Source organism: Anopheles maculipalpis, chromosome 2RL (genome assembly GCF_943734695.1).
Source record: "Anopheles maculipalpis chromosome 2RL, idAnoMacuDA_375_x, whole genome shotgun sequence".
Lineage (NCBI taxonomy): Eukaryota > Metazoa > Arthropoda > Insecta > Diptera > Culicidae > Anopheles > Anopheles maculipalpis.
The window spans coordinates 93,905,842-93,930,178 of record NC_064871.1 but is presented as its reverse complement, the minus strand read 5'-3'; the positions used below and the strand labels follow the sequence as shown (position 1 = coordinate 93,930,178).

Here is a 24,337-nt window from a genome sequence, read left to right as displayed (position 1 = left end):
ATGAATAACTATATGTGTGGAGAATAAAGGCGCAAGATGGAAAAGATTTCGCTGAAAACAGAACGGAAACAAACAAAATGGTTAGTTCTCGGGATTTGTATACCATACGCGGTACGATGCACTGGCTAGCGTGGACAAAAGAGTAGATTTTTACAAAAAAAAAAACACTGCTCCAATACAGTTCGCCAGCCGTTCTATTTCTCGTATAATTGAACAACACATACACACCGACTGAAATTCACGCAAATTCAATCCGCTCCGGTAGAGGTTATGTTTATCGACTAGCTGATACTGTGCGCTCAGTTGCGATTCGATTTTCACATTCCGATGTCATTTTTCGTACGCAATTTCCACCCACAAATCATGCACACACTGGCGAACCACTTTCACCCGGAGCCGGACAGGATTCACAATGTTTTACATTTTCACCCTGGTCGTCCATGTTTGATACTTTCGCATAGAAGGGCACCCTGCTCTCGCTGCCTACTGCTGCTAGGCTTTCACCACAAGCGAAGTCCTTAAATATTACGTAATCCACACGGTTAAACACTACCTCCATACTCACCGTATGTATTATCACCTTAAAAGCGCTACTTATTCAACCGTTTTACCCAGCTTTGCTGCATGTTTTGTCCTAGCGATTGTGCGAAAACAGCGCGTCGAAGATTACAAGCCTGTCGATTTTCTACCACACACACACAAAAAATAATGAAAGCTAGCGGTGGCCGGGCTGCCAGCCTAGCGCTTCTGCAAACAGCTGTCAAAACTCGCAGCTGTCACATATAACGCCGACGGGATACGAAGCGTTAGCAGGAAGGCAATGAAAGTGTCCTTTTTATCGAGATTAAACAATCTCGACCATTTTTTTTTGCGTTATACAAGTGGAAAATCTCGCATAAAACGTTTGTCAACCAATCAATCCAATTAAATCATTTCTTTTATCCTGCACAAGAGAAAATGAACCAGTCATTGAATATTTTATACTTACTGTTATGTTAGTCACTCACAGTGACTTCCAAACATCGTTCATCAATACCACCGGGATTTAGTTCTGGTAGTACATCTTATGTAGATGGTTTCCCAAACGTTCGATGTAATCTTGCCTGATGCGGCGGAATTGAAAACCGCGAGTCACTAACAGCGACTTCCAAACATCATGCATCAATACATCTGGGATCGATCTAGCCGTTTGGTACACAGCTTGTAAAACATTTAAAATGTCATACAGCACCACCATGGCAATGGGTTCTTCCACTACTCTGTGAAGAGAAAAAAATCCATATAATGCAGATGATATTAAAAGACTTGTCTAATCATTACTTGAATCCAACAGTCTTCCCCCTACACTTACTTCCTATAGGTGTCTATAAAGCAATCGAACAGGTTCAGAAGCGCATGGAAGTTTTCCTCCGTGTAAAGACACCCTTCGTCTACGAGACTAGCTACCTTTTCCATCATAAGATCGGTCTTCTCTATGATGTTTGATGCGCTTGTAATTCTTGTTTCTAAAAAGAGAAGCAAACAGGGGGATAAACATAGAGGTACAATTTACCTGGACTTTTCGGAATAGCAAGGTTAGACGAAACGTAGAGTTCATCAACCTATAACTTACTGAGGGGCGAATAAATCGACTGGTCATCCTCCGTGCGATCAATATTTGTCGGAGGTATAGAAGATTCTATCTTAAACACTATTGCATCTCCCTTTTTGATCAGATTTACTGCACGAACCGCAACCGCTCCATGATCCAGTAAGCTACGTACGGAGAACGGACAAAGTAAAAAAAAAACATATCATTGTATGTGCTCCGTTTCGTGTCATATGGTTCCAGCAAACTTACTTAAAGATGGTGTTGAATGCAGTGGTAGAACCATCCATTTCGGTCTGGAAACTGTACATTCCACGATACTCGTTATCTACGATTTTGAATTGTTCACATGTCGTGAACTTGTCGTCCTTGCTATCTGGGACGTCCATTTCAGCAGAATTGAACTGAAGTCTATAACGAAACTTGCACACATTCAGTTTCGTAATACATAAAAGTCGCAACAGGACGCTCTCCAGGAACAGGTACGGCCATCTTTCATCAAAGTTCATCCAGCTGACCGTATAGTCATCCACTAGACGCTTATCAAGGTCGATGTAGTACAACATGAATGAAGCATTTTGGAGCAGAACTTGGTAAGTATCATTGTCCTCCGCGAAGTGGTCACACGTGCATGCTTGAAAGACTTTGATAAAGTCTTCCGAATATTCATGTTTTTCGAGCAAAATATTCCACAGTTGCCGTGCTGTCATCTTGGGTAATTTCTGCTGCTGCTGCTGGTGTTGTGAAACATTACGCTTCAATATGTCCATCACGTTCACCAACAGCCGTAATACGAGTGTATCATCTTCAAAGAAGGGAAACAAAGCTATCTTGTACCCCGTACACTCGTACTTGTGGTAATAATAATCCTTGCGTATGCATGCTACGCTGCAATAAAATACTGTACAACAACGCACGCAGCTGTGAATAAAAAAAAAAAAACAACAGCAATTCAACCTCGTATTTTGTATGTACAACGCACTACTTACGGAATCGTGTTCATTGTTTTGAGCAGGCAACAGTTGCATTGTACTCGCGATACTTTCACATGACCAACTAAGGGCTTATCGATGAATACAACCTCTCCGACGTTAAAGTCACGTCTAGCAACGAGCTTCCCATCCAACCTGCAAAACAGTAGTTACGAAAGGCGATGAAAAATGGCTGACGAGCTCTTGTTGAAACAAAAGCGGAGAGCCCGGACACCGGGATACTTACGTCTCACAGGATACCGCCTTGCTGTCATTTGTTCCGAACAGATCTTTTTCCCAACAGAGTACGCTCATTTCTGCCTCTAAAATAAAACGTTACAGTAAACAGCCTCAGCTAGGAAGTAGTGGCTCAGGACATTTTTACGCTTCAACACGGCTTACTTACGATATTGTCCCATATTTTTGTAGGCTACACATATTAGACGAGCTATCTCGGTCTGCACATATTCGGCTGTAGTTTCCATATCGATGGCATAGGCAGCTTCCAGAAAGCGTGTTGCTACTCTAGTGCGGCCTGCATTTAGGAGCCCCCTGCCATAGTTGTTCAGGTAACGTTTGATCAGCATACGATGACCCGAACAGTACACTATGTCCCGGATCATGGATGATCCTTCCCGCAACAGACGTTTGTTGCCATTATCTTGCATTTTTGCAAACGCTTCTAAACAACGCTTTTTTGCAAGTTCGGTCACATTTCTTTTATATTTGTAAAATTTGCTGCACATAAAGGTAAAGGGTGAAAAGTTAGAACGAAAGCGATTACTAGCTACCACTCAACGTAACCTACTCTAGAAAGTTCTTTTCTGTACGATTTCTCCGCATGATGCTGAGCTCTGGAAACTTTTCACCAACTTTAGGTTCGATATTGAGCACACGATCGTAGCTGTACGTAAAATCCATCGTATTATCCGCGATTACTCGGCAGCGAATGAAGACTTTCTTATGTAAAGCACGTTCCACAGGATTTCTGCCAAAAGCGCACAATTAGACTTTTCATCAAAACATTCATTCAAGCTACCAGATGAGATCCATTTCAAACAAGATCGATTATTAGCGCTATTCACGTTGCAATCAAATATTTGATTTTGTGAACCGTCGATGGAATTCAAAACCTGCCTGCCAACCTGCTAAAATATAGATAATGTTAAGGTTTACTACTAAAATAAATGTTAAGTAAAGGAAATTGATCCAAAATTCGACACAATTACAATCGTTACAAAACGAATTTATCTCAACCAGCCCCTATAAACGCTATAGGCGTTCGTTGACATTTTGAAATTCAAAATCTTAAAACCATTTCGGTGTGTTTTTAGAAGCGCGAATGAATTATTTGGTTTTTTCTTCGTTCTCGTATCCAAGATCAACTACAGTGTCTGTTTGCGATTGAAAAATAGATTGTTGATATTAGTTCAAATCACCATTGCTATCACATGCTGATTGCGTATCAAACACACAAGCCAAGCGTATAGCACAATATGTACAATATGTAATTGTACAAAGCATATCCTCCAATCCGTAATCCATTCCAGGCCTAATTTAACATCCCCCCCCCCCCTCCCCTCGAACTTTGCTTCTGCTCTCAGTAGAAGGTCAAATTCGCACACGAAAAAAAAACTGCAATGTTGATGCTAAAGTACATTTCTTTCGCAATGCCATCATTTGTTTGCGCAGCTGTGTAATTAAGGTATCTGAAAGGTTTCGTAACGAGAGCACATCGTTTTTTATTGCCTGTTCCGTTCATGTCTAACGTGTGGCCGAATAGACAGACAGACTAACATTTGCCATCCTTATGCACGCCACAGCTGAAGATTGGGCACGGGCAAGCTATTGCACTGCGCGAGAGAATTATTTTCCGACACCGGACAGAACGCAGACGGCTGAATGTTCGGTGTGGTCGGGAACGCGTTGCACATTAGTCGAGACAGTTTGATTTTGCGTATCTCCGTAAGCTGGGCCGCGGTAAAACTTCCTTCCTGGCCACCCGCTTCGAAAAAGTAACGATCACCAGCACGTGCCGCAAGGAACTGTTGCTTGAATAGACAAAAAAAGGTTGGACCCAACAGTGATCCGGAGATCGGTTCTTCGAACGCTGCACCAACAAACAGATCTAGATCATCCACGGTGGGATAGTACAGGCGCAGCTTATCGATGGTTTTGGGGCACACCAGCTTGAAGGTGGCATTGTACGCTTCCCACGTTGCGAACCGGCTCAAACCGCACCGGGATCGGTAATCATTGTAGCGCGCAAAGCCAAAGTCTCGCATCTGCTGTATGTCCAGGGCAAGCAGATCCTTACCCAAAGCGTCATAGCCACGGTACATGAAGTTTTTCCATTCGATGCTGAAGCTGCTATCCATCCGATTAGTCGATTGGGTGGTGAGTCCCACGAAGTACAAGGCAAACATGCTTTCCAGTGTAATTACATTGCCCGCTACGCTGCTTAGCGGGAGAGATTGTATCCCACCGTCAATGTATAAGCTGTTGGCGCAAGAAAAAAAAATCAGTAATAAAATTATCACTAAACTGTTGGGTCAGCCCGGAGCCGCGTGTGCGTTCCGTCACCCCGATCACTTCCCGATACCACTTTGCATAGGCACACACTTACTTGATACTTCCCGGGAGTTGAGTTTGCATGAACGGCACCAATACTCCTCCGAATTCGCCCAACGACGACGGATCCTGCAGTGGACTGTAATCCGTTGTGAAGCCCGTTCCTTCGTATATCAACCCATTATTGATCATGTTCTCGAGTCCCAATAAACCCGGCAGGTACTCGTAGTACACGATGTGCTGATATTGGGCAATGTTGATGCGCTTAGCTTCCTGAAACAGAACCTCATCCGACCAGCCGGGATTGATCAGCCTCAGCTGATTGGCCAATCGGTTGTGCTCGCGAAGAAAAATTAGATGTATTATGGCTGACATTGGAAATTGGTAGCTTCGTTTATCCGCCACCAGGTAGCACACATTCGTTTCGGTACATCCGGCCGGATCTAGGGCTGGCCATTCCATACCGTTACGCCGTACCGCCAGCAACCGACCGCCCGAGAATGCACGAAGATTGTTGCTTTGAGCCACAGTTGAACCGTACACGAACGAAAGATCCAACAGGCTCGTTGCCTGATTGATCTGCTGTACCGGTTGCGATGGTTGGGCCGGTGTCCTCGTCAGCAATCTCGCGTAATTCAGGCAAGTAATATTAAACCATGAGTACAATGCGTCATTGTCAGGAATCGATACCGGATAGCATCGGTTTGGTGGGTTCGATACGATTTTCCCGTTAACACAACACTCTACTGGATCGTCGGCACCGGCCGGTGCACCCAAATCGTTTCCAATCGCTTGTAGAAAGAATATATTCACCAGTGTGTTGTTTGGATCGGGAACTTCATCTATAGAAAACACGTTGAACGATATGGTACGAGCGCTAACGTATGCACTTCCGTTCGTCATGACCGGTGGGCTGGAAATTCCGTCCGCATAGTTCGGTGGAAGCATACGAGCGTAAGGTTCACCGGCTTTGCCCAAATTGGGATTCAGTCGACTGGAACACGAAGAATCAATCCGACGATATTTGGAGCTTGGACAGGTAGCTGTCCCACCGGATGTGGTAGTACCGGTGGTCGGTGAGCTCGTAACCGACCATGCGGCAGCACGGCAAACAGCAAGCGAAACTAGGATCACATTGATCAGCATTCGCTGTATTAATAGAGAGCATGGAAAATTTGATTAAATAGAATGTTAATTTGATGGTACTTGCTCGTTCCGTTTTACCTTTACTGTCAGCATCTTGACTGACTGATAAATCTGTCCTCTGCTACTAGGTTCACGTTGCTTCTCGGTGGTGCTATGGCGTAGCACTGTGCAGAACAGAAACGTTCGAATAGCTTTTTATACAAATAAACGGCTAAATCGGTTGCCATTCGTGTACGAATCGTCTGCATCCTGCGTCGATCGACCGTCGATTTGGGTGGTTAGTAGCATTTGAAGAACGATCATTCGACGATACGATTGTTTAGAGAGAGAGAAAAAAATATTGTAACAGGTGCACACATCGCGACGATATTTTTGCAATGCTGCTTGCTTTGTTGGGGATGGAATATGGTGACGAATTCAGTATCCTGAGCTGGGATCAAAGTTGAATGTATGTAGCAATCAGAAATTTTGAGGTCTTCAGGTTCTTCGCTTGCATCTCAGTACTGGCTTTGTTGTATATTGATCATAGTTTTTGGAAAATATATTTGTTGTCTAAGATTAGAGTTAAAGTAAATACATGACGAGTTGTTTAATACAAATGCCGATTTTTTAGTGCATCAAGGACACGACAGATTAACAATAATCCTGGACCAACTTCCCGGCACAGGTGCCCGGTGCTTATTTTTGGTCAATACACTGCGTGTCTTTTTTCACTGGGTTGCAAAAGCTCTGGATGCTGTCAGTAAAACTTATACACACAGATCGAAATGTTTAAATGGTTTAATTACACGATTTAATGAAAAAATTATTTAGTTTTTGGATTGAAAATCCATTATTACTTATATTTGAATTGAAATTCAACTGAAATAATAAAACATTGTCCTTAAATTAGATATTTATTCCTCAAAACCCAGTTACAATCGCTCAACCATGTACTGTAACCATTGTTGCTATCAGCTTTGATTGCATTTTGTCATTCTCCGAATGAAAGTTCCAACTTGGCATTCATTTCTTGTTTTCGACGGTGGAAAAGAATTTCAAGTTTTCTCTCCACACAGCCCGAATTTTGTCCCGTGTTTTTCTTTTTGTTTTCCGTCTGTGATCTAACGGGACTGTGCCGTGTAAAATCCCGTGGTTCCGTGTCTGGGCTACATTGTGCAATCGTTAGTTTTAGTCGGGTTAGACACGTAATACGAAAGTGCCGTACCCTCTGTGTGTGTACCGTTCAGGATCGTCAACATTAAAAGTGCAAAAAAAGAAAAGCAGCACCAGGTACGTGAAAATGTATGCTGGCACATCGGCGTCTGGGAAAATCCGGCCACCGATGAGAGATAGTGAATACCCGGGGCAATTTGCCAGCACGGTGTGATAGAGGAATCAAGTGAATGTGAAACATATTTCCAGGCAATTTGGTACGAAAGTTTCAAGGATTTCAATGTTATTGAAAGTAGCCAGTGGGACAAATGTCAAACCTTCCTCCGACTACGACTGGAGGAATATGGAATTGGTATATTTATCAAGTTCGCCGTGCTTTTTTTTAAGATAGTATAGAAGAAACCGTGTTCCGCATTGATAAAGCATCCGTCTGCATACCAGACATTTGAAAATGCATCCTTGAAAAGTGCCTTGAACTGTTCCATATGATCCGGTGGTTGTATCCATTGACCTAGCTTCTAGCGCCTGCCAGTTGCATGCTGTTTCCAACCAGTTTCTTAGCTCCACTCTCCATTTCAATCGATCGAAGTAAAAGCAGTTTCTTGCAGAGTGGGGAGGGCGAATTGAATTTTCGATTGCAGCAAAACCCCCACCACACTTTTGCAAACAATTTCTATGGATGGTGATTATGAAAGTGTTTGCCTGTCCTTGTTCGGTTAATGCGGTCGAAACTTTACGATACTACAGCATGGCAATTGTGGAAAAAGTATTCCATATTTTCACTAAAAAGCAGACCCGGTTCATGAGACGATACGTTCAAAATCCTCAGGAAGATAGTGCCAGTAAGACGGTATCTTTTTTTGTAGCGATATACCACCGAGGCAGGTGTGACACGTAGCAAATTATCCAACGTGTACGATACGCAATGCTTCTCCCGTTAACGTGCTTTTTTCTCATACTATGATATCGAGTTTGTTTTCTTGATAACGCCAGTGTATTTACGTTATTGGGATTGCTGATTAGTGATGGGTAAATCCTCATTTTTCCGTAGTATACTCCGGTTTATATACGTCGGAGTCGAAGTGGATACATTAATCCACTTCAGAGTTCCCACCACTATTGTTGATTGCGTAAAGTTGTCGTTAAAATTTGTCTTATACTAATGCACTCAATTTTCCCAATTTTTCTTTGTAGGTTTAGTATTGTACAACGCCTGCTAAGCCATGCAGCAATTGGTTCGCGTTTAGCAATAAGCAGCAGAATTTTTCGTTCTCCTTTTACTGGGGACCGGCTTTCACCGGCCACCGCCAAAGAATGGCGGAACAGTTTTCTGCCTCGGCCGCTTTTACGAACATGAACAACAACACGGACGGTTGGGGTGATGATTGGGGCGATTGGAATGATAACTCCGGTTCGGCCGTGGAATCTGCGATGCCGAAAACGATTAGTTCCATGCAGGCAACTCCGACCGCTCCTCCCAACACGTACTTCCACCAGCAGCCCCCAACGCAACAGCCTCAGCAACACATACAAACGCAATATCAACAACCCCCACAACAACAGCAGCAGATGACTCCAGGGCCAGGAACGTACCTGGCCGGGCCGCCCAACCGTATGGATCAACACAATCACAACTATATGCCGAACTACACGCAAGCCAACACCGGATATCAGCAACCAACGATGATGGCTCCTACAACCGCTAACCAATATGCGACCACAAATTACGCGCAGCCACCGCAACCTACGTATGCCACGCCGGCAAATAATTTTTTCAATGCACCACCCTCACAATCGGTTCCCCCCGTATCACATCCACCCGCATCGACAACACCCCAACTGATACCGACTTTTAACCAGACCATTTCCGATAGTTTTGATACAACGGCGGGCAACGACAGCTGGAACTGGACCTTACCGGAAGCTTCCAATCCGTCACAGCAAACTGGGAGTTCGAAGATGCAGCCAGACGAAAGTATTGCTCCAAAGCAACTGTCGCAGAATGAAGACTTTCCTCAGCAAGGCACCTTACCTCCGGGAAATGTGCAGCTACAGCGTTTAAAGACGGAAACGCTTTCACCACAATGGTCCATCGAGAGTCAGGTGTCGTCTAGCGATCGTTCGCTGGAGAGTGATCCAAGCGGTGATAGTAGAGGTACGGCACAACCCAACACATCCATACCCGCCAGCAACAGATCGATGAATAATGGACCTTTTGTGGCACCGACCCCGACACCCGCTCAGACCGTTCCTGATAAGCTCGATGAGGTGCTGGAAGCTTTAAGCATTAAACAGGAACCAACCGGAAGTCACGGTCTGCTCGAAAGCAGTTACCGTGGAGAGCAAAATTTTCCACCACCACCTCCCTCGATCGTTGGAACGGCAGCTGCAGCAGGTCCAATTGTAAACGAGTCACTCTCTCACACTTCCAAAACGTCCTCTACGACACCACCTTTGCCACCTCCTCCGGTCGATAATCCCACGGTAGCTCCTCCACCGACATCCTTGCCCGCTGGACCACCGATGGTGAGTGGACCACCACCAAAAGCGATGCAAATTGCTGGCTCGAACCCATTCAAACGAACCGGACCAAGGTCTCATACGGCCACGCCGGGACTATCAAGCGTAGGTCCTTCACCTGCAACGATTGTACCACCGTCGGCAAATACGGGTGGAGGATTCTTTTACCCACAACAGACAGCACACCCAGCGCTACTGCAACCAGCTCCGTTAGAGGAGCAACATAACATAGAATCGTTAACACCGGAAAATCAAGAAATTCTGATCGAAACACGTAGCGAGCAATCATCGATCGAAAATCAGGAAATTGCTCCGAATAACGATCGCAACCAATATCTTCAAACGGGTCATCTGTCGGAGGATGGATATGGTGTTGAAGGAATTACATCGATGGGTGGCGCCAGCACCCGTACCCTGCAAGCGACCGGATCAGATGAGGCAGAAACGAATCCTGGTGATGCGAACGAAGGTCGACTACCGCCGCCTGGTCTTTCACGGTACGTGCCGGGACAGAACGAACAGCAACCGGAGCCGTTTGTAACGACGAGCGTAATAGTAGGACAAAGCTTCCCAGAACCACCACCAGGATTGAACCGTATGGTGCCCGGTATGGATCTGCAGAACGTGTCAGATCTTTCGCTTGAACGTCAGGCGGATGGGGAAGTGTCGGATGCTGCAACAACGGCACCACCACCGATTATGTCCACGGCTGCTAACACCAGCGCACGCAACGATCATCTGCACCATCATCACCACCATCACAACCATCATCATGATCGGCGGGTCGATATGAGCGATCGTAATCTTTACCGCGTTCCAGGCGAAGATGACAATCACACGCATCTGAATCAGCAACGAGTTGTGCCTGGCGGTGGGATAGAAAATGATCGTCCCGCACCTGTATCGAGCGCCGTTCCCGTAACGAGCGCCGCTTCGGGAATTATCAATTCCGTAGCAACACTTGACATGCCCGAGGAACAACGAGAGTTGGTAATGGATGGAGAAAATCCGGACGATCGGCGGGAAGATTCGTTAGTGGGAGGAAATGCCGATCCGATCCCTTCTGCGACCGGTCCCACCTCAAATGCCGCTGTTTCTGGTGGCCCTGTTGCATTGGAAACAGAATCAAACATTACTGTCGACACTGCGTCGCGCATGGAACCGTCCAACACATCCACGGCGGATGAAAGCGATAAGGGCGGATTTTACGGGGCCGGTGGTAGCTCGAAAGGTGGCCGCCGGGAAGAAGATCATCTTCGACGTTCGAACAAAAGCAAAAGTTCACGAGATCGGTACGATACGGAAGATTCCGACTATAGCGAGCACGAACGCCGTCGACGGGAGCGTGGTGACACGAGTGTTAGTGTGGCGGGTGTTAGTGGTGGTGGGGTAGCCGAGCCGAGCTCATCGCAACGACACGAACGATCACGCCGTACCAATGGTGATCGGGAGAAGGACAAACAACGGAAGGATAATGGACGCGATCGGGAACGTGACCGGGACCGGGATCGCGATCGTGATTATGACTATCGCGATCGTGATCGTGAACGAAACAGGTCAGTCAAATGGGGAATGTGTGAAATGAGTTGGTTCTTCTTAAATAGAAAAATGGGTTTCTATCCATCCGTACCCTTAGAAAGAAAGAGGTTAATGATATGTTTTAATTTTTCTACTTCATTAGATACGACCGCGATCGTGGCGAACGCTATGGGCGCAATAGTAAGTATGATCGCGATAGTCGCTACGAAACCGACGGTTCAAAGTACGAAACCGAACGATCGACCCGATACGACAAGGAAGACAAACGGTACGGTGGTTCAAGTCGCGATGACTACTACCGCAAGCGAGACGAGCGGGGACCGACGGACGATGGTCGTGGTGGCGCTGGACGAGACCGCGATCGGGATACGCTCGAAAGGCGGCAGCGGAAGGAAAAGGAACGCTCGGAGCGATACCGAGGTGATGAGCGGAGGAAAGGTGAGTGAATGATGTACATCATTTATGTATACTTTTGAATCGAAATCCACGTGAAAAGTGTATTAAGATTATGGAGGTCAATAATTATCATTGATCCTAAACTGTACGCTTGTCAATATGTTTTGAAAATATTTCATCATTTTTATTTTGTTCTAAATTTCAATCGAGAGCTTTTTGCGTGAGAAAAAGTTTATTTTTCTTGGTTGGCATAGTTCTTTGGAGAACTATTTTTTCTTCGTAATGTGTACGAAGCATATGCCAAGGAGAAATTTGATACCCGAACTGGTACGACTCGGATTTGGTCCAACAATATGTTGTCATCAACAATATGTGAGGCGTGTCTTCCTTCCTAGGAATTTGGCACTGATAAAAAGTTTATCAACGATTTCGTGTCTCTTTAGTTTCCATATTCAAAATAACAACAGTGATATGCTATTTTGAACATAGCTATCCCTTGTTGAATCACAACTTTGAAGACTCTTTAGTCGGTATTATCTCATACCACCACGTTGCACGCCCGGTAACATCCTGTCCGGCCATTATTTCCGCTTCCATACGATCGTAAACATTGCCGTCCGCTGCACCTAGTGGGGAATGAAGTATAAAGTCTGGCGGTGCTAGTGAGTCTATCATTGCCACTGCGTCTCGCTTTACTATCGGCAGCAGCTGCAAGATCGCTTCCTGCACGAGCCGAAAAGCTCCGACATCGAAGTATCCTACGCTTTGAAGGGTTGCCATATGTTTTAGAAGCAGTGTGGTACCGTAGAGTTCGGCTAGGCTTTTTAGATACACACGCTCTGGAGCAAGTTCCATCGTGTTGAGAAAGGTACAAAATGCACTAAATATTGTACGCTGAAATGGGGGTGAAAAGGTGAATTTTCATAGTAAAATTGGTTGGAATGGATACATTGAAACTAACCTCCCCGTACACAATGGCAAGATCCTTAGCGTAGAATATTTGCGTATTATTGCGTACATCGAATTTATGCACTCCCTGTTGAAGTAGCCCATTAGCGCGTCGATAGGTTTGTTCCAGTGTGTAAGCCGTGAGCCAGTTGAGCGTTTGGAGGATAACTAAGTAACGAAACATTTCTTAAAATGTAATTCCATTCTGCGGGGTATGTTTTATGAATGTTACCTTTGATATCCTTAACTTGTTCCACCGTGGTACATTCTACCCGTCGTTGCATAATCTGCTCGTACTCGGCCAAAAACGTCATCGATCCTAGAGGAGACATGAGCGCAAATGCAGCGTAATCGCCTTTTGTTCGAATACCCATCAATTGCTGAGAGACCTGCTGCAGTAGTACGTTGTTTTCACCCTCGTATGTGACGTTCGCGTCGTTGTCTACCCTTAACTCTGCTAATCCCGCCATTTGAAGGTAACCATGTCCGCCGCATGATTCCCGGCAATCTTGTATACCGTCTCGGGCTGCCCAGCTGCAGATAGGTTTAACGGCGGCTGCCACAATATGTATCTCGAGCAGCAGTTCACTTTCGATCGGCTCGGCACGTAGCATACGGACCTGCGCCTCACCAGACACACGTGAAAACCATAGATTAAACATCTTTAGTGCCACACAAGTAGCTAGATGAGGTAGTAGTCGGTGCTGTTGTGATTGGTACTCCAGTATTGGCAATTCTTGATCGTCAATTCCAGGTCCAAACTGACGCCTAACAGCCGAGTAACGAATGCCAATGGTGAGCGCTTTGGCGAGCAGCGTCTGTGAAACAATACATATGTTAACCCGACCCAGCACCAGTGGTCCCATCGATAGGGCGAACCGTTCAGTAGCACTTTTAACTGCCGATTCAAACTTTCCTGTCCTCTCATTAATGTCGCCGAATCGTGCTAGTAGATTTTCCCGCGGAATACGATACTGGCGGAAGGTCACAAACCCATTGTCCACTCCATTTAGGCCGGCTTTTTCACCCAAATCGCCCACCAATAATCCTGGATAGGGTTGCAGCGTGTATCGATCACGGATCGGCACCAAAAATCCACTAACCCCGTGACACTGACCATCGGCTGTGTAGAGTTGCGCCCATACAATCATGTGCGTGCAGCTTTTGGCTAAATTTCCTGCCCAACATTTTGCTGCTTCAAAGTCTGGTGTGTGCAGGATGAACTCACGATTATCCGGGTCGTACGTGGCACGTGTTCGAATTGCGCGAGCGTTTGTCCCGTGTCCAACTTCTGTTAACGCGAACGAACCCGTAATCTGGCCAGCCTCCGTCTGTTCGATCACATGAGCCAACCGACCATTGGGTTCGTCAAACATCCGTATAACGCCTGTGAACAGCAGATAGTTGACGGTAAGACGCACCAACAGTGACATATCATATTCAGCAATGGTCGCGTAGTACATGGACGCAAGATCCGGACGTTCGGTAAAGGTTTCATAGTCGAAGAGACGTTCGCGCTGAAGGTGTTGCAGCTGTACCATTGCTAATCGTCGTCGTTCGTCGGTGGTAAGATTACGTGCAGTCCGGCCTCGTATAAAAGGTTCTCCGGTTCGAAACAGTCGATAGAGACGACGTTGCAGTTCAAAAGCACGTTGATCGGTAAAAGAAAGGCGCATCTTGCGCCAGTCGATGGTGGAATCGCTACGGTAAACCTCAAGTGGTCCATGTTTGGGCAGTGGGCAAAACAGTTGATTATCCTGCAACAGTTCCTCCATCTTGGATGGGCTGGATATATTTTTTAAGGGAAGAAAATTAAAGAATAACCCTTCCTATTTCTTATTCTGAACCGATCTAAGGATTGTAGGAAATTCTAGAACTAACCGATTAGCTGCAAACTTGGTCAACACCATTTTTAGGTATCGGTATCAAGAAGAGATGAAGCACACACGTAAACTATTCACTTATAGTTCCGGCAAGTAGAAGCTTTAATTGACGACTGTGATCATGGCACACCAGGAAGGCAACGACGAAGCATTAGCCAGCAAACGACGGTTATGTGCTGGCATACGATTCTATCTGCTGTCTATGTAAACCATTTCGACGCTAGTATTTGAAATAAAACCGTTAAAGCTAAGGCACTTTTTGCTTTCCTCTATGGCGCTTGATTGAAATTATTATTTATGTGGGGTGGCAACTTTGTCGCAAACGACGGATATGAACTAAGGTGCTAACCCTCGAATACATTTGATTATGTATCCAGATGCGTGGAGGTTTCGGTGATTTTTGTACGGCCGGTAATCAGCTACAGCGTATCGTTTTTGTGCAGTTTTACTGCTATATGACTAATGTGGTTTGTGTGTGACAGAGAACTTCCACGTCTCCAGAACATCGTTTTCCTCAGGTTCCAATATAGGTCACCTGATCTAACCTTGTCTGGTTTTGGTATAAGCCTGGAATAGGACTTGCATGATATCTTAAGAGGATTGGGATTTGTTCACGTTTAACGATAATCCATTACAATCAACCGATGTTTTCGCCTACATTCTATCTCACTATTCCTTCAGATGATCGTTACCGTGAAGGTGATAAGCGTCGTGATCGTCACGATCGTCGTTACGATCCGGAAGATTATCGTACTGGCAGCCGCAATGGAACCGATCGCGATCGCACCCGAGACAGCCGAGAAAGGGACGATCGTAAGGAGAAGGATCGCAGCAAGTACCTGAGTGCAGCTGGCAGTGGTGTTGGTGTTTACGGTGCTGGTACTGCTGCTGGTGCTTATGGTCCAACAAGTGGGTACTACGATCCGTACAGTTACTATGCTCAACATCAGCAGTATTACGAACAACTGCGGCGTACGAATCCACAAGCGTACGCTGAATGGTACCGTACGTATTACGCGCAGATCCAGGCAACCCAGATGCAGCGCGATCTGCTAACTACCGATGGGCGTGAGTCGGTTCACTCTGGGCGCAGCTCAGCAAATGACAAGGAACGGTAAGTCTTGGCTCGGCCGTCCTAGTAGTTCATACAATTTGTTGGGGTGTGCGTGTGTGTGAGTGTGTATTTTTGAATTAATTTTGTTTTATGTGGTGAAGTGTGATCCTTCGTTCGGGACCTCCAAAATGGGCTACGTGTTCTACGATTAAGAAAACATGATAGTCTGTCATTACTCATAGTATTATATTGTTATACTAAATATAAGCGACCGTTAGTAATGATAGGTTATCTTTACAAAAGAAGCATTCTACTACTATTCACCGTTGAACAATCGTACAAATGCTTTCTACCAAGTGTGTGTGTTTTCTTGCACTACAATCTCTCTTCTGTGGCGTGTGCGCGTACTAAAATCTTAAGCATTTTTTTAGTTTATCTCTGGCATTAATGATTGTCATGCTCTCTTGGCTCCATAGGCTCTATGCCGGTTCTCTTTTTTAACGTTCTGTTAATCGCGTGAGGTTATCTTAATTTTCTTTCCATTTATTTTTAACATTTTTATTTGCTTTTTTTTTTGCACTAACGACGATCATCCCATACCGGTACAGCTCATACGACTTGAAATTGGACATTCATCCATTTTATATTTGCACACTACCAGGGCGAATCACATTCGATTGCACTTTTCAGGGACAAAAATATTGAAATTAGAAGATCGCAAACGCTTTTTTTTTGCCTAGAGATGTGGCAAGGATTAGAACAAGTTTAGGAATGCTTTTTCATCTTCAAGTTTCACCAAGGTGTCAGTTAGTACTTGGGATGCTTAAAATATTAGCATACATATATGAATGACTGTTTTGCTGGCCTGCTTCTACGTGTCGGATGAAGCGCAAAGCTATTTGAAAGACCTTTAGAAGTCTTGTAGTCCCCATAGAAGAACAAGAAGAAAGCCCATCTACAGTGTAGTTGTGTGGTTATGCGCTCTATTCCATCTGCAGGTTTAATCGGACCACACCGTTTATGCATCCGCCCGGTGTGTACAATCCGGAGGAGTACCATCGCCATTTCAATAATCAATCGTTACCATCGGCGGCCGCAACCGGTGCAGCCGGCCCAGGTTCGCTGCTCGACCAAAGCTATCTGACCGATGCGTCTGGTCAGCCGTCATCACTGCCACCGATGTACCATGCATTCCAGCAGCAAACACAGCAGCATAATCATCAAGCACTTCTGCACCATCAGCGGGCCAACACATCGCTGGCAATGGACCGAACTTACCATAGTGAAGCGGGTGGATACTTTCAACCAAGGTGCTTTTCAACTTTATCATTTCATTCCTTTTTTTAGATATGCGGGTTTAGTCAAAGTTACGATTTTTTGTTAGGGTTGTTCTCTGTTTGTATCGTGGGGGTAAAGCGCGCTCTAAACACTCATTCATGCTTATACGTGGTATTGTTCAGTAGTGTTGTTGTACTATATATTATATGCACACTGTCATACGATTATTTCATTTACATTTGCGTTGTTTGGTTGTGATTTGTTTTTTTTTGCGTAGGTCATCATTTTATCGGTATAGTGCATGTCGTTCGTATTGCTTGATCTATTTTCCTTAATAATGACACATAAATTAAGTATAATCCTGGCGAAACAAGGATGTGTGCATGTTACAAGCTTTCGAATATCCGTAGATTACTGTTGTGTGAAGGTTGGCATTGAAATATCTTTACATCATAAATGATTCCTGTTGAGGAACTAGTGATAATCAATCGAATTCGGAATAACGTATGCATTAAAAAAACGAAATGTTCCGATTTTTCATGAGCTCATAAAGTATGCTGTCTCCTGGCGGTCGGTCCGCCGATAGACCACTGGGTCTACCTATTGGTAAAATTTAAGAGCTTTAGCTGGTAAGTTTCAGTAGCTAGGACGACAACAGACTCTTTGCGGTACAAACAGTACCGTCTGTTCAACCCGGTCCTGATAAAAAATCGACCGTTGTGTCTTATTTTCCGTCGGAGAAATACGATCGGTCGAATATCTATCAGATTCTGACCTTTAACATGTTTCAAAAAGTACCACAAAAAGGTGTTCTTATCGACTTGAAGCTCGAGGCTGGAAAAATGAGCTTTTTCGGGATTCTGGGGGTTTCAATAATTTTTTGACACTGATGGCTTAAGTGCCGGCAAAAGACCGATCGAATATGACGTGATAAAGATTGGACTTTGTGCTCTTAAGTTAAGGATTTATAGAACAAAAATGAAATTGCAAGTATAAAAAAGTCGCTTTTTTATGCATACGTTATGGTCGTAAAATCGACTTATTTATCCAGTATTTGAAACATTCTACGAATCAACTGAACGTTATTTATTTATATATTTATACTTCGATCCCTTATCAGAATCGATCAAATTGATGCGTCGTCTATAAAACCGGACCACGGCACTGAACTGTCGATGATGGAACCGGAACGCTTGACGCCCCGAAAGTTCCCCGAAATTCATCCCATCGTAAGCGTGTCCGCCGGTTTGCTCATTTCGACCAAAAATCGATTAACGATGAACGGTATGGCGGATACGGTTAAAATATACAGTTTAGGTAGGTAGAAAAAAATCGATCATAAATGTAGAATGTATTAAAAGAGTAAAATGTGCCCATTTCAGGATACAACGATGCAAGTAAAAAACTGTTCCAAACCTACCCGGGCCCACTGGTGAAGGGTGTAACACATAAAAAGTCAGTGATTGAATTCTGCGAAGAGCAGCTTCGCCAAGGCCCATCTTGTAATGGTGCATTGGCATTGATAAAATCGCGAGGCAATTCCATCAACAGTCTTCATTCGTCCTCACTAGCGGCTGGCGTAAAGAGCAGCTCATTCTCGCTGCTGTGGAACTACATCATTCTACTACTAAGACAAAATGGCGTAAGTACTACTGAACACGTTAGAGAAGCTATAAAAGATCAAATATATCAAATTGTTCTCTTCCACACAGACATTTGTCGGGACCGATATCTCCGAACTGTTGATGCGCAACAAGGAAGAATATCCATTCGAATCGATTCAAGCTAGTGTGACACGTTCTGCCAATATAAGTGGACGCAATTCGTCCCTATCGCAGGCAGCTGCCGAACGGGAGGAAGATTCCCGCCAGGAAGGGGACAGCGAAGAACCACCTGATGCTTCTTTGGACGAGCAGGTAAAAGACACCTTAGCAGAAGCGGTGTCACCCAAAACACTCTCGGAGTTAGAGATTACGGACAAATTCCGCAATTATCTGCTGTACGGAAACATTAGCGAAGCGCTCGAATGGGCCACAGAGCACAATCTCTGGGGACACGCACTGTTCCTCGCGTCGAAGGTTGACTCTCGGCAGCATGCAAACGTGATGATGAAGTTTGCCAACAAGCTAACACTGAACGATCCACTGCAAACGTTGTATCAGCTGTTGAGTGGCAGAACTCCGGCCTCAGTAACGGTAAGTAAGATGGTCGCACGTGTTCAACATGAAGTAGAAATTTCAAATTGTGTTGCATTATATTTCTATGATTCTCACACACGCCAGAGTGTATTGGATGAAAAGTGGGGCGATTGGCGACCACATCTCGCAATGCTAATGTCAAACAGTTCCGCCAAACCGGAACTGATCAAGAAGTCGATCACAACGCTCGGCGATACCTTGCTGCATCGGGGTGACCTGTACGCAGCACACTTTTGCTACCTCCTGTCCGATGTGGCCTTTGGACGGTTTGCTGACGTGAAGCAGGATGGCGCGGGTGGGCACAATGGAACCGTACGGTTGGTGCTACTTGGTGCCGCTCATCACAATCGTTCCTTCCGCGAACTGTCTACGAACGAGTCCATCATGATGACAGAAATTTACGAATACGCGCGGTCGCTGAACGAAGATCGCTATTCAATTGCCGAATTGCAGGTAAGCTTTGCGGTGAGCCAATTCTTGTAGAAAAAAAATTACCAGAATTTTGCTTTCTTTTACAGCGTTTCAAATACTTGCTAGCGTGTCGTATGCTTGACCAGGGTATGCAGCTAAAATGTTTGCTCTATATGGAACAAATAGCCGATCAGATACAGCACGACCCTTACCGATTCGATACTGACTTTGTGCGCAAGGTAAGATTCCATTCTTTGCCCCGGTTCTGCCATATGAAGGCCGGTGGAAGGATCTAAGTGAAGGATAATTTAAGCAACAATACCATTTTTTTCACTTATAGGTGTACACGCTGGGCGATCGGTTGAAGTATTACGATCCGGTGATGGAGAAAGCGCTGGACGAATCGGTGAACAATACCGGTCGTGGGAATGTTTATGCAAACGTGGAAGATCCACAATGGTTGAAGCAGTTAAACGAAATACTCCTCAACAATGTAAGCAATCGTCTATTTTTGCTCGTAAATCTTTCTACTGAGTGGTTGCCAATTTCTTTTCTCTTTTTGCAGTCATCAAGTGGTGCCTCACATTACAATAACGCCGGCGATGGTCAGACAGCGTATGATTACGGTACCGGATACGCATATGCTGGCGATCAATCGCAGGCAGTTGTGGGTGTAGCACCAACTCAAGAGTATTCCGGTCAGGAACAGGACACGAACGACATTAACAAACAGTTTAGTGAAATCAGTCAACAGCTGGGACAGCTTAATTTACAATACAGTGACCAACCGGGTCAACCGGGTCAACCGGGCCAACAGTACCAGCCAAATGCTGTCGCACCGTACGAACTAAATCCGCCTGTACCGAGCTATGATCAGGGTTACGAATCGATAAACCAGCAATCGTTGCTTGATCCAACGGTCGAACAACATGCACATGCTCAGACCCCACAGCAACAGCAGCAGCAGCATCAGCTTCAGGATAATTATGAACCACAACATCAGCAGTATAATCAATACAATAGCTACGATGAACATCATCATCAGCAGCAGGAACAGCAGCAGATGGGTGGAACTAGTTACTTTACACCAGCTCCATCAGTGAACAATAATGAACCGATGCCGGCTTCATATGATGCAGGATATTGGGGCGCCGCTGCCGCTGGTAACAACAGTGAGGTTAGCTGCTTTTAATATTTTTATTCGAATTTTGTTGTAGTTATCATTTTATTTTATTTTGGGTTTTTTTTTTATATTCAATACAAGATCCGCTCGGGAACGTAACGGATTTGTTTTTAGTTTTGTGTTGGGTATAAGCTAGGTGCCTTTATCGCAGACATTGTTTTACAGTCCCTTTTTCGTTTTGTTGGCTGCAATCTAATCTGCTAGCATTATGTTTCGTTGTGTAGTAGTTGTGGGAACTCCAGAGTGCATCTGGAGTTTGCTCCATATTAATGCGAAATTTATTTTGGAGTAATCCGGAGTTAAATCTGGAGAAATCTTTGATATTAACTCCGGAGTGCACTGCGGAATCAATTGCAGATTAATCATACTATCATGGTATAGACATCTCATAGTATCACAGTAATCCGTAGTAAACAAGCCATTGATTCCGCAGTGCACTCCGTAGTCAATATTGGAGAATAGTCCGGACTACTCCTGATTAATCCGGATTTAACTCCGCTTTACTCCGGAGCAAACTCCGCATTAAATCCACAGTAAACTCCGGCATGCCTCGAAAATGGATTAATCTGGCTCCGGGAATAATGAGGATTTACCCACCACTATTGTGTACTTTTTTTTTATTTCGCTGTTCTGATTTTGGTTGGTTTGGATCGAATTTGTGTTTTCTGCGCACACACACACACATAAAACTGTGTAAACGCCTTACTTCCTCCCTATAAATACGGAATGCAGCTACGATCACCGGAACAGTCATGGAAGCAGCATCATCATCATCACTATCAGCAAGAAGAGGAAGAGGAACACGATTTGTATGAAGAGGATGAAGATCAGAAGGAAGATTGCGATCGTAGTTCATTGTCGCCTTCGCCTGCGATCGATGCGACACAGGCAGAGCTCGCAGCAACATTCGATTATCACCGCGTTACACAGCAGTTTCACCAGCAACGGGATGCGTGCGTAAGTAGCATTAAACCCGTTGGCAATCGCTCCCGCGATACTAGTGCTACTACTAGCTCTTCGCCTCTTTCGGAAACGTTTCGTGGTAATTATTGTGCTAACAAGCATGTGCCAAGGCTTCCGCAACATCAGCAACATCGTCACCGACGACAAGCACGACAGCTTCCTGTAGTGTCGCCCGTCAAGCATGTTCAGTTTGATGTGTTAAATCACGGCGGCGCGCAAAACCATGCTCCGCACGGTCAGCTAGTGGTGCGCAAGGTTAGAAAAAAACGGCGAAAGGTTTCACTAACGGGAGGCACCAACACCAGTACAGCAGTACTGCCAGTCAGTAATCAGATGTATCCCGAGCGACGACGAAGTAGTGCAATGAAGCTTTCGAAAGCTTATCTCTATACAGCACGCAGCAGAAGGGAAGGTTTCCTAGCGACCAGGGACGTCGTCTACAACGGAACGTATCCGATTGATATGCCCTTCTGTAGTCGGTTCAAGGATTACAATTACAGCGGGGAAAGTAGCGATTCAGGAGAAAACAGTGACGGAGGGAAGGCTGTAATCGATGAGGGAATTCGGGATTACTTTGAGGGAAAGGATTTTGGTAGCTTGCGGCGTAGGCGGCGCTCCGTCGACTCCAATCGTGGTTCCGAGCGTACCTTGCTGACGTACGCAATCGATGAACCGTTGTAAAGATAGGGCAGGGAGATAACCGTGTTTAGATCTTAGAAACTATTAGAACGCTTGCTCTCATATCGGAGGAATTAATTTTTTTTACTCCTCGTAATAATTAATTAATTATCTTTATTTTAAGCTTTATTATGCATTTAATTTTGCATAACTTTTTTAAGTTTTTTCCCCGAGTTTTGGTTTAATTTTATGTGCATTGTTTTCCTAACTTTCTAGGATAAATCTCTTTCTTTCTTTTTAATGATCTTGTTTTTTTCTTCTTGCTTTAACCCCTTTTCCACATTTAATCCACCGGGTGTAGGCGCCGAAACCGACGATCTCAATGCCAAATTCGGTCTCGAAGCGACCCGGATTTGGTGATGATACGGATGATGAGCGGACGGCACAGGGGAGAGTTGGTGGTCAGGGGCAGGCCGGTATGAATGCGGCCGGTGGTAATAAACCACAGCAACAATCACAAAATGCAGCTACACAAGCGAAGAAAGCTCCTGGTGGCAAGGATGGAAAAGCTGCCGCTGGGCCAGCTGGTGCTCAAGGGTATGGCGAGATTATTTTTTAAATGTAAAATAGCTGAATTAATTTGAATTGTATTCTCTCTGTTTCAGATCTGGATGGTTCGGAGGAATTTGGAATAAATTTTCCTTAAAGCCAAAAAATCAGATGATACTGCCCGATGATAAAAATCCAAAGGTATCCCAGAGCGTCTCATAATTTTTGTTGTTGAAGAAGAGAACTTAAACATTCTTTTTGTGTTCGTAGATTGTTTGGGACGAAGTGTCCAAGCGTTGGGTAAATACGGACGAGAATGAGACAGAAGCAGAAGCTTACAAACCACCGCCCAAGATGTCGGATCTTGTCCCAACTTCTGCTCCAGCAGCTCCGGCTGTCGGCATTCCTACGCAAATGGGTCCCCCGGGAGGAGTACCAATAACTTCTTCAGGAGGGCCTTCTGGACCGCTTCCACAATCGCAAAATGCCGGTGGTGTCGTATATCAACAACAACAACAACAACAACAACAACAACAACAACAGCAACAATCCAATCCGATGGAAAACCGACCATTACAACCGATGCAATCGAATGTTTCAACTGTCAGTAGTGCTGGCGCGGGAGTTCCTGTGGGCGAACCGACGAAAGTTCCCACGCTGCAGTCAAACATGTACAAAATGCAACGCAATCGAAGTAGGTGCTCCTTCTTAAAGCTCCGGACCATGGGGAATTTCTAATTCGATGTGAAACAGTAAAAAAATCTCAAAATTTGATAAACGCTCAAGAAAGTTTGAAACATTGATTTTGAAATCTCTCGTGGCCGGTGGCCTATGGAGATCCCCCCCAATTGAATTTTCGTGTCATAATGGCCAAAATAATCCACTCATAATCTTCTAAATTTCAACAGCTCTGAAACGATCGTACGTGGATGTGTTCAACCCTTCAGGTGCGGCTCCAAGCAAACCGACGGAACCCGTGCTGGCACCAACCGTTCCGACGATGCCTAACTCTTCGGGAAGCTTTTTCGTTCCCGGTGGTGCACCTAATACCGGTGGAGCCGAACAGCAAGCGGACAATGTAGCTGAGGTAGTGTAGATTTTATCCTGCATTCCTCGCATTTTCCATTAATTTGTCTCTCTTCTAGGGAATGCCACAGTTCTACAACCCCAACCAATTTGCTGGTGGACCCGGAGGCTACCAGCAGCAGTAAGTAAGTGGACAGACATTTAAAAAAATCACGACGCAACTCAGGAGGATGAAAAAAGCCACACCTGCTGTTCCTGATCTATCCTGTTTCCGGATTCCGCATATACCGCGAGGACGAGGTTTGCTAACACAAAAAAGTATCACGTCTTACTCTCCATT

The 24,337-nt window shown here is 45.0% G+C and overlaps 5 protein-coding genes across 5 annotated transcripts in view; 2 read left to right on the top strand and 3 right to left on the bottom strand.

Annotated features, from left to right (window-relative positions):
• Nucleotides 1-24,337, top strand: part of LOC126567793 (histone acetyltransferase KAT6A-like) — a 504,467-nt gene that overhangs the window by 382,599 nt on the left and 97,531 nt on the right. The window lies entirely within an intron of this gene.
• On the bottom strand, nucleotides 1,046-3,480 carry LOC126567660 (uncharacterized). Its single transcript, XM_050223876.1, has 8 exons — nucleotides 3,368-3,480; nucleotides 2,966-3,297; nucleotides 2,807-2,882; nucleotides 2,578-2,715; nucleotides 1,841-2,509; nucleotides 1,613-1,755; nucleotides 1,352-1,505; nucleotides 1,046-1,259 (listed from the first exon to the last, which is right to left on the bottom strand). Exons 1-8 carry the CDS (start codon nucleotides 3,478-3,480, stop codon nucleotides 1,046-1,048), a joined length of 1,839 nt encoding a protein of 612 aa, XP_050079833.1.
• On the bottom strand, nucleotides 4,356-6,369 carry LOC126567658 (peroxidase-like). The gene is made up of 3 exons (XM_050223875.1): nucleotides 6,355-6,369; nucleotides 5,186-6,279; nucleotides 4,356-5,058 (listed from the first exon to the last, which is right to left on the bottom strand). The coding sequence occupies exons 1-3, from the start codon at nucleotides 6,367-6,369 to the stop codon at nucleotides 4,368-4,370; spliced, it is 1,800 nt and encodes a 599-aa protein (XP_050079832.1). The 3' UTR covers nucleotides 4,356-4,367.
• On the top strand, nucleotides 8,720-24,182 carry LOC126567724 (uncharacterized). Its single transcript, XM_050223991.1, has 17 exons — nucleotides 8,720-11,507; nucleotides 11,633-11,928; nucleotides 15,399-15,831; nucleotides 16,770-17,081; nucleotides 18,170-18,366; nucleotides 18,432-18,691; nucleotides 18,762-19,244; nucleotides 19,332-19,700; nucleotides 19,766-19,897; nucleotides 19,999-20,151; nucleotides 20,224-20,835; nucleotides 21,574-21,798; nucleotides 22,784-23,019; nucleotides 23,088-23,172; nucleotides 23,242-23,665; nucleotides 23,880-24,058; nucleotides 24,117-24,182. The coding sequence occupies exons 1-17, from the start codon at nucleotides 8,746-8,748 to the stop codon at nucleotides 24,180-24,182; spliced, it is 7,224 nt and encodes a 2,407-aa protein (XP_050079948.1). The 5' UTR covers nucleotides 8,720-8,745.
• LOC126567954 (peroxisomal acyl-coenzyme A oxidase 3-like) lies at nucleotides 12,391-14,744 on the bottom strand. The gene is made up of 4 exons (XM_050224332.1): nucleotides 14,716-14,744; nucleotides 13,067-14,619; nucleotides 12,848-13,002; nucleotides 12,391-12,780 (listed from the first exon to the last, which is right to left on the bottom strand). The coding sequence occupies exons 1-4, from the start codon at nucleotides 14,742-14,744 to the stop codon at nucleotides 12,391-12,393; spliced, it is 2,127 nt and encodes a 708-aa protein (XP_050080289.1).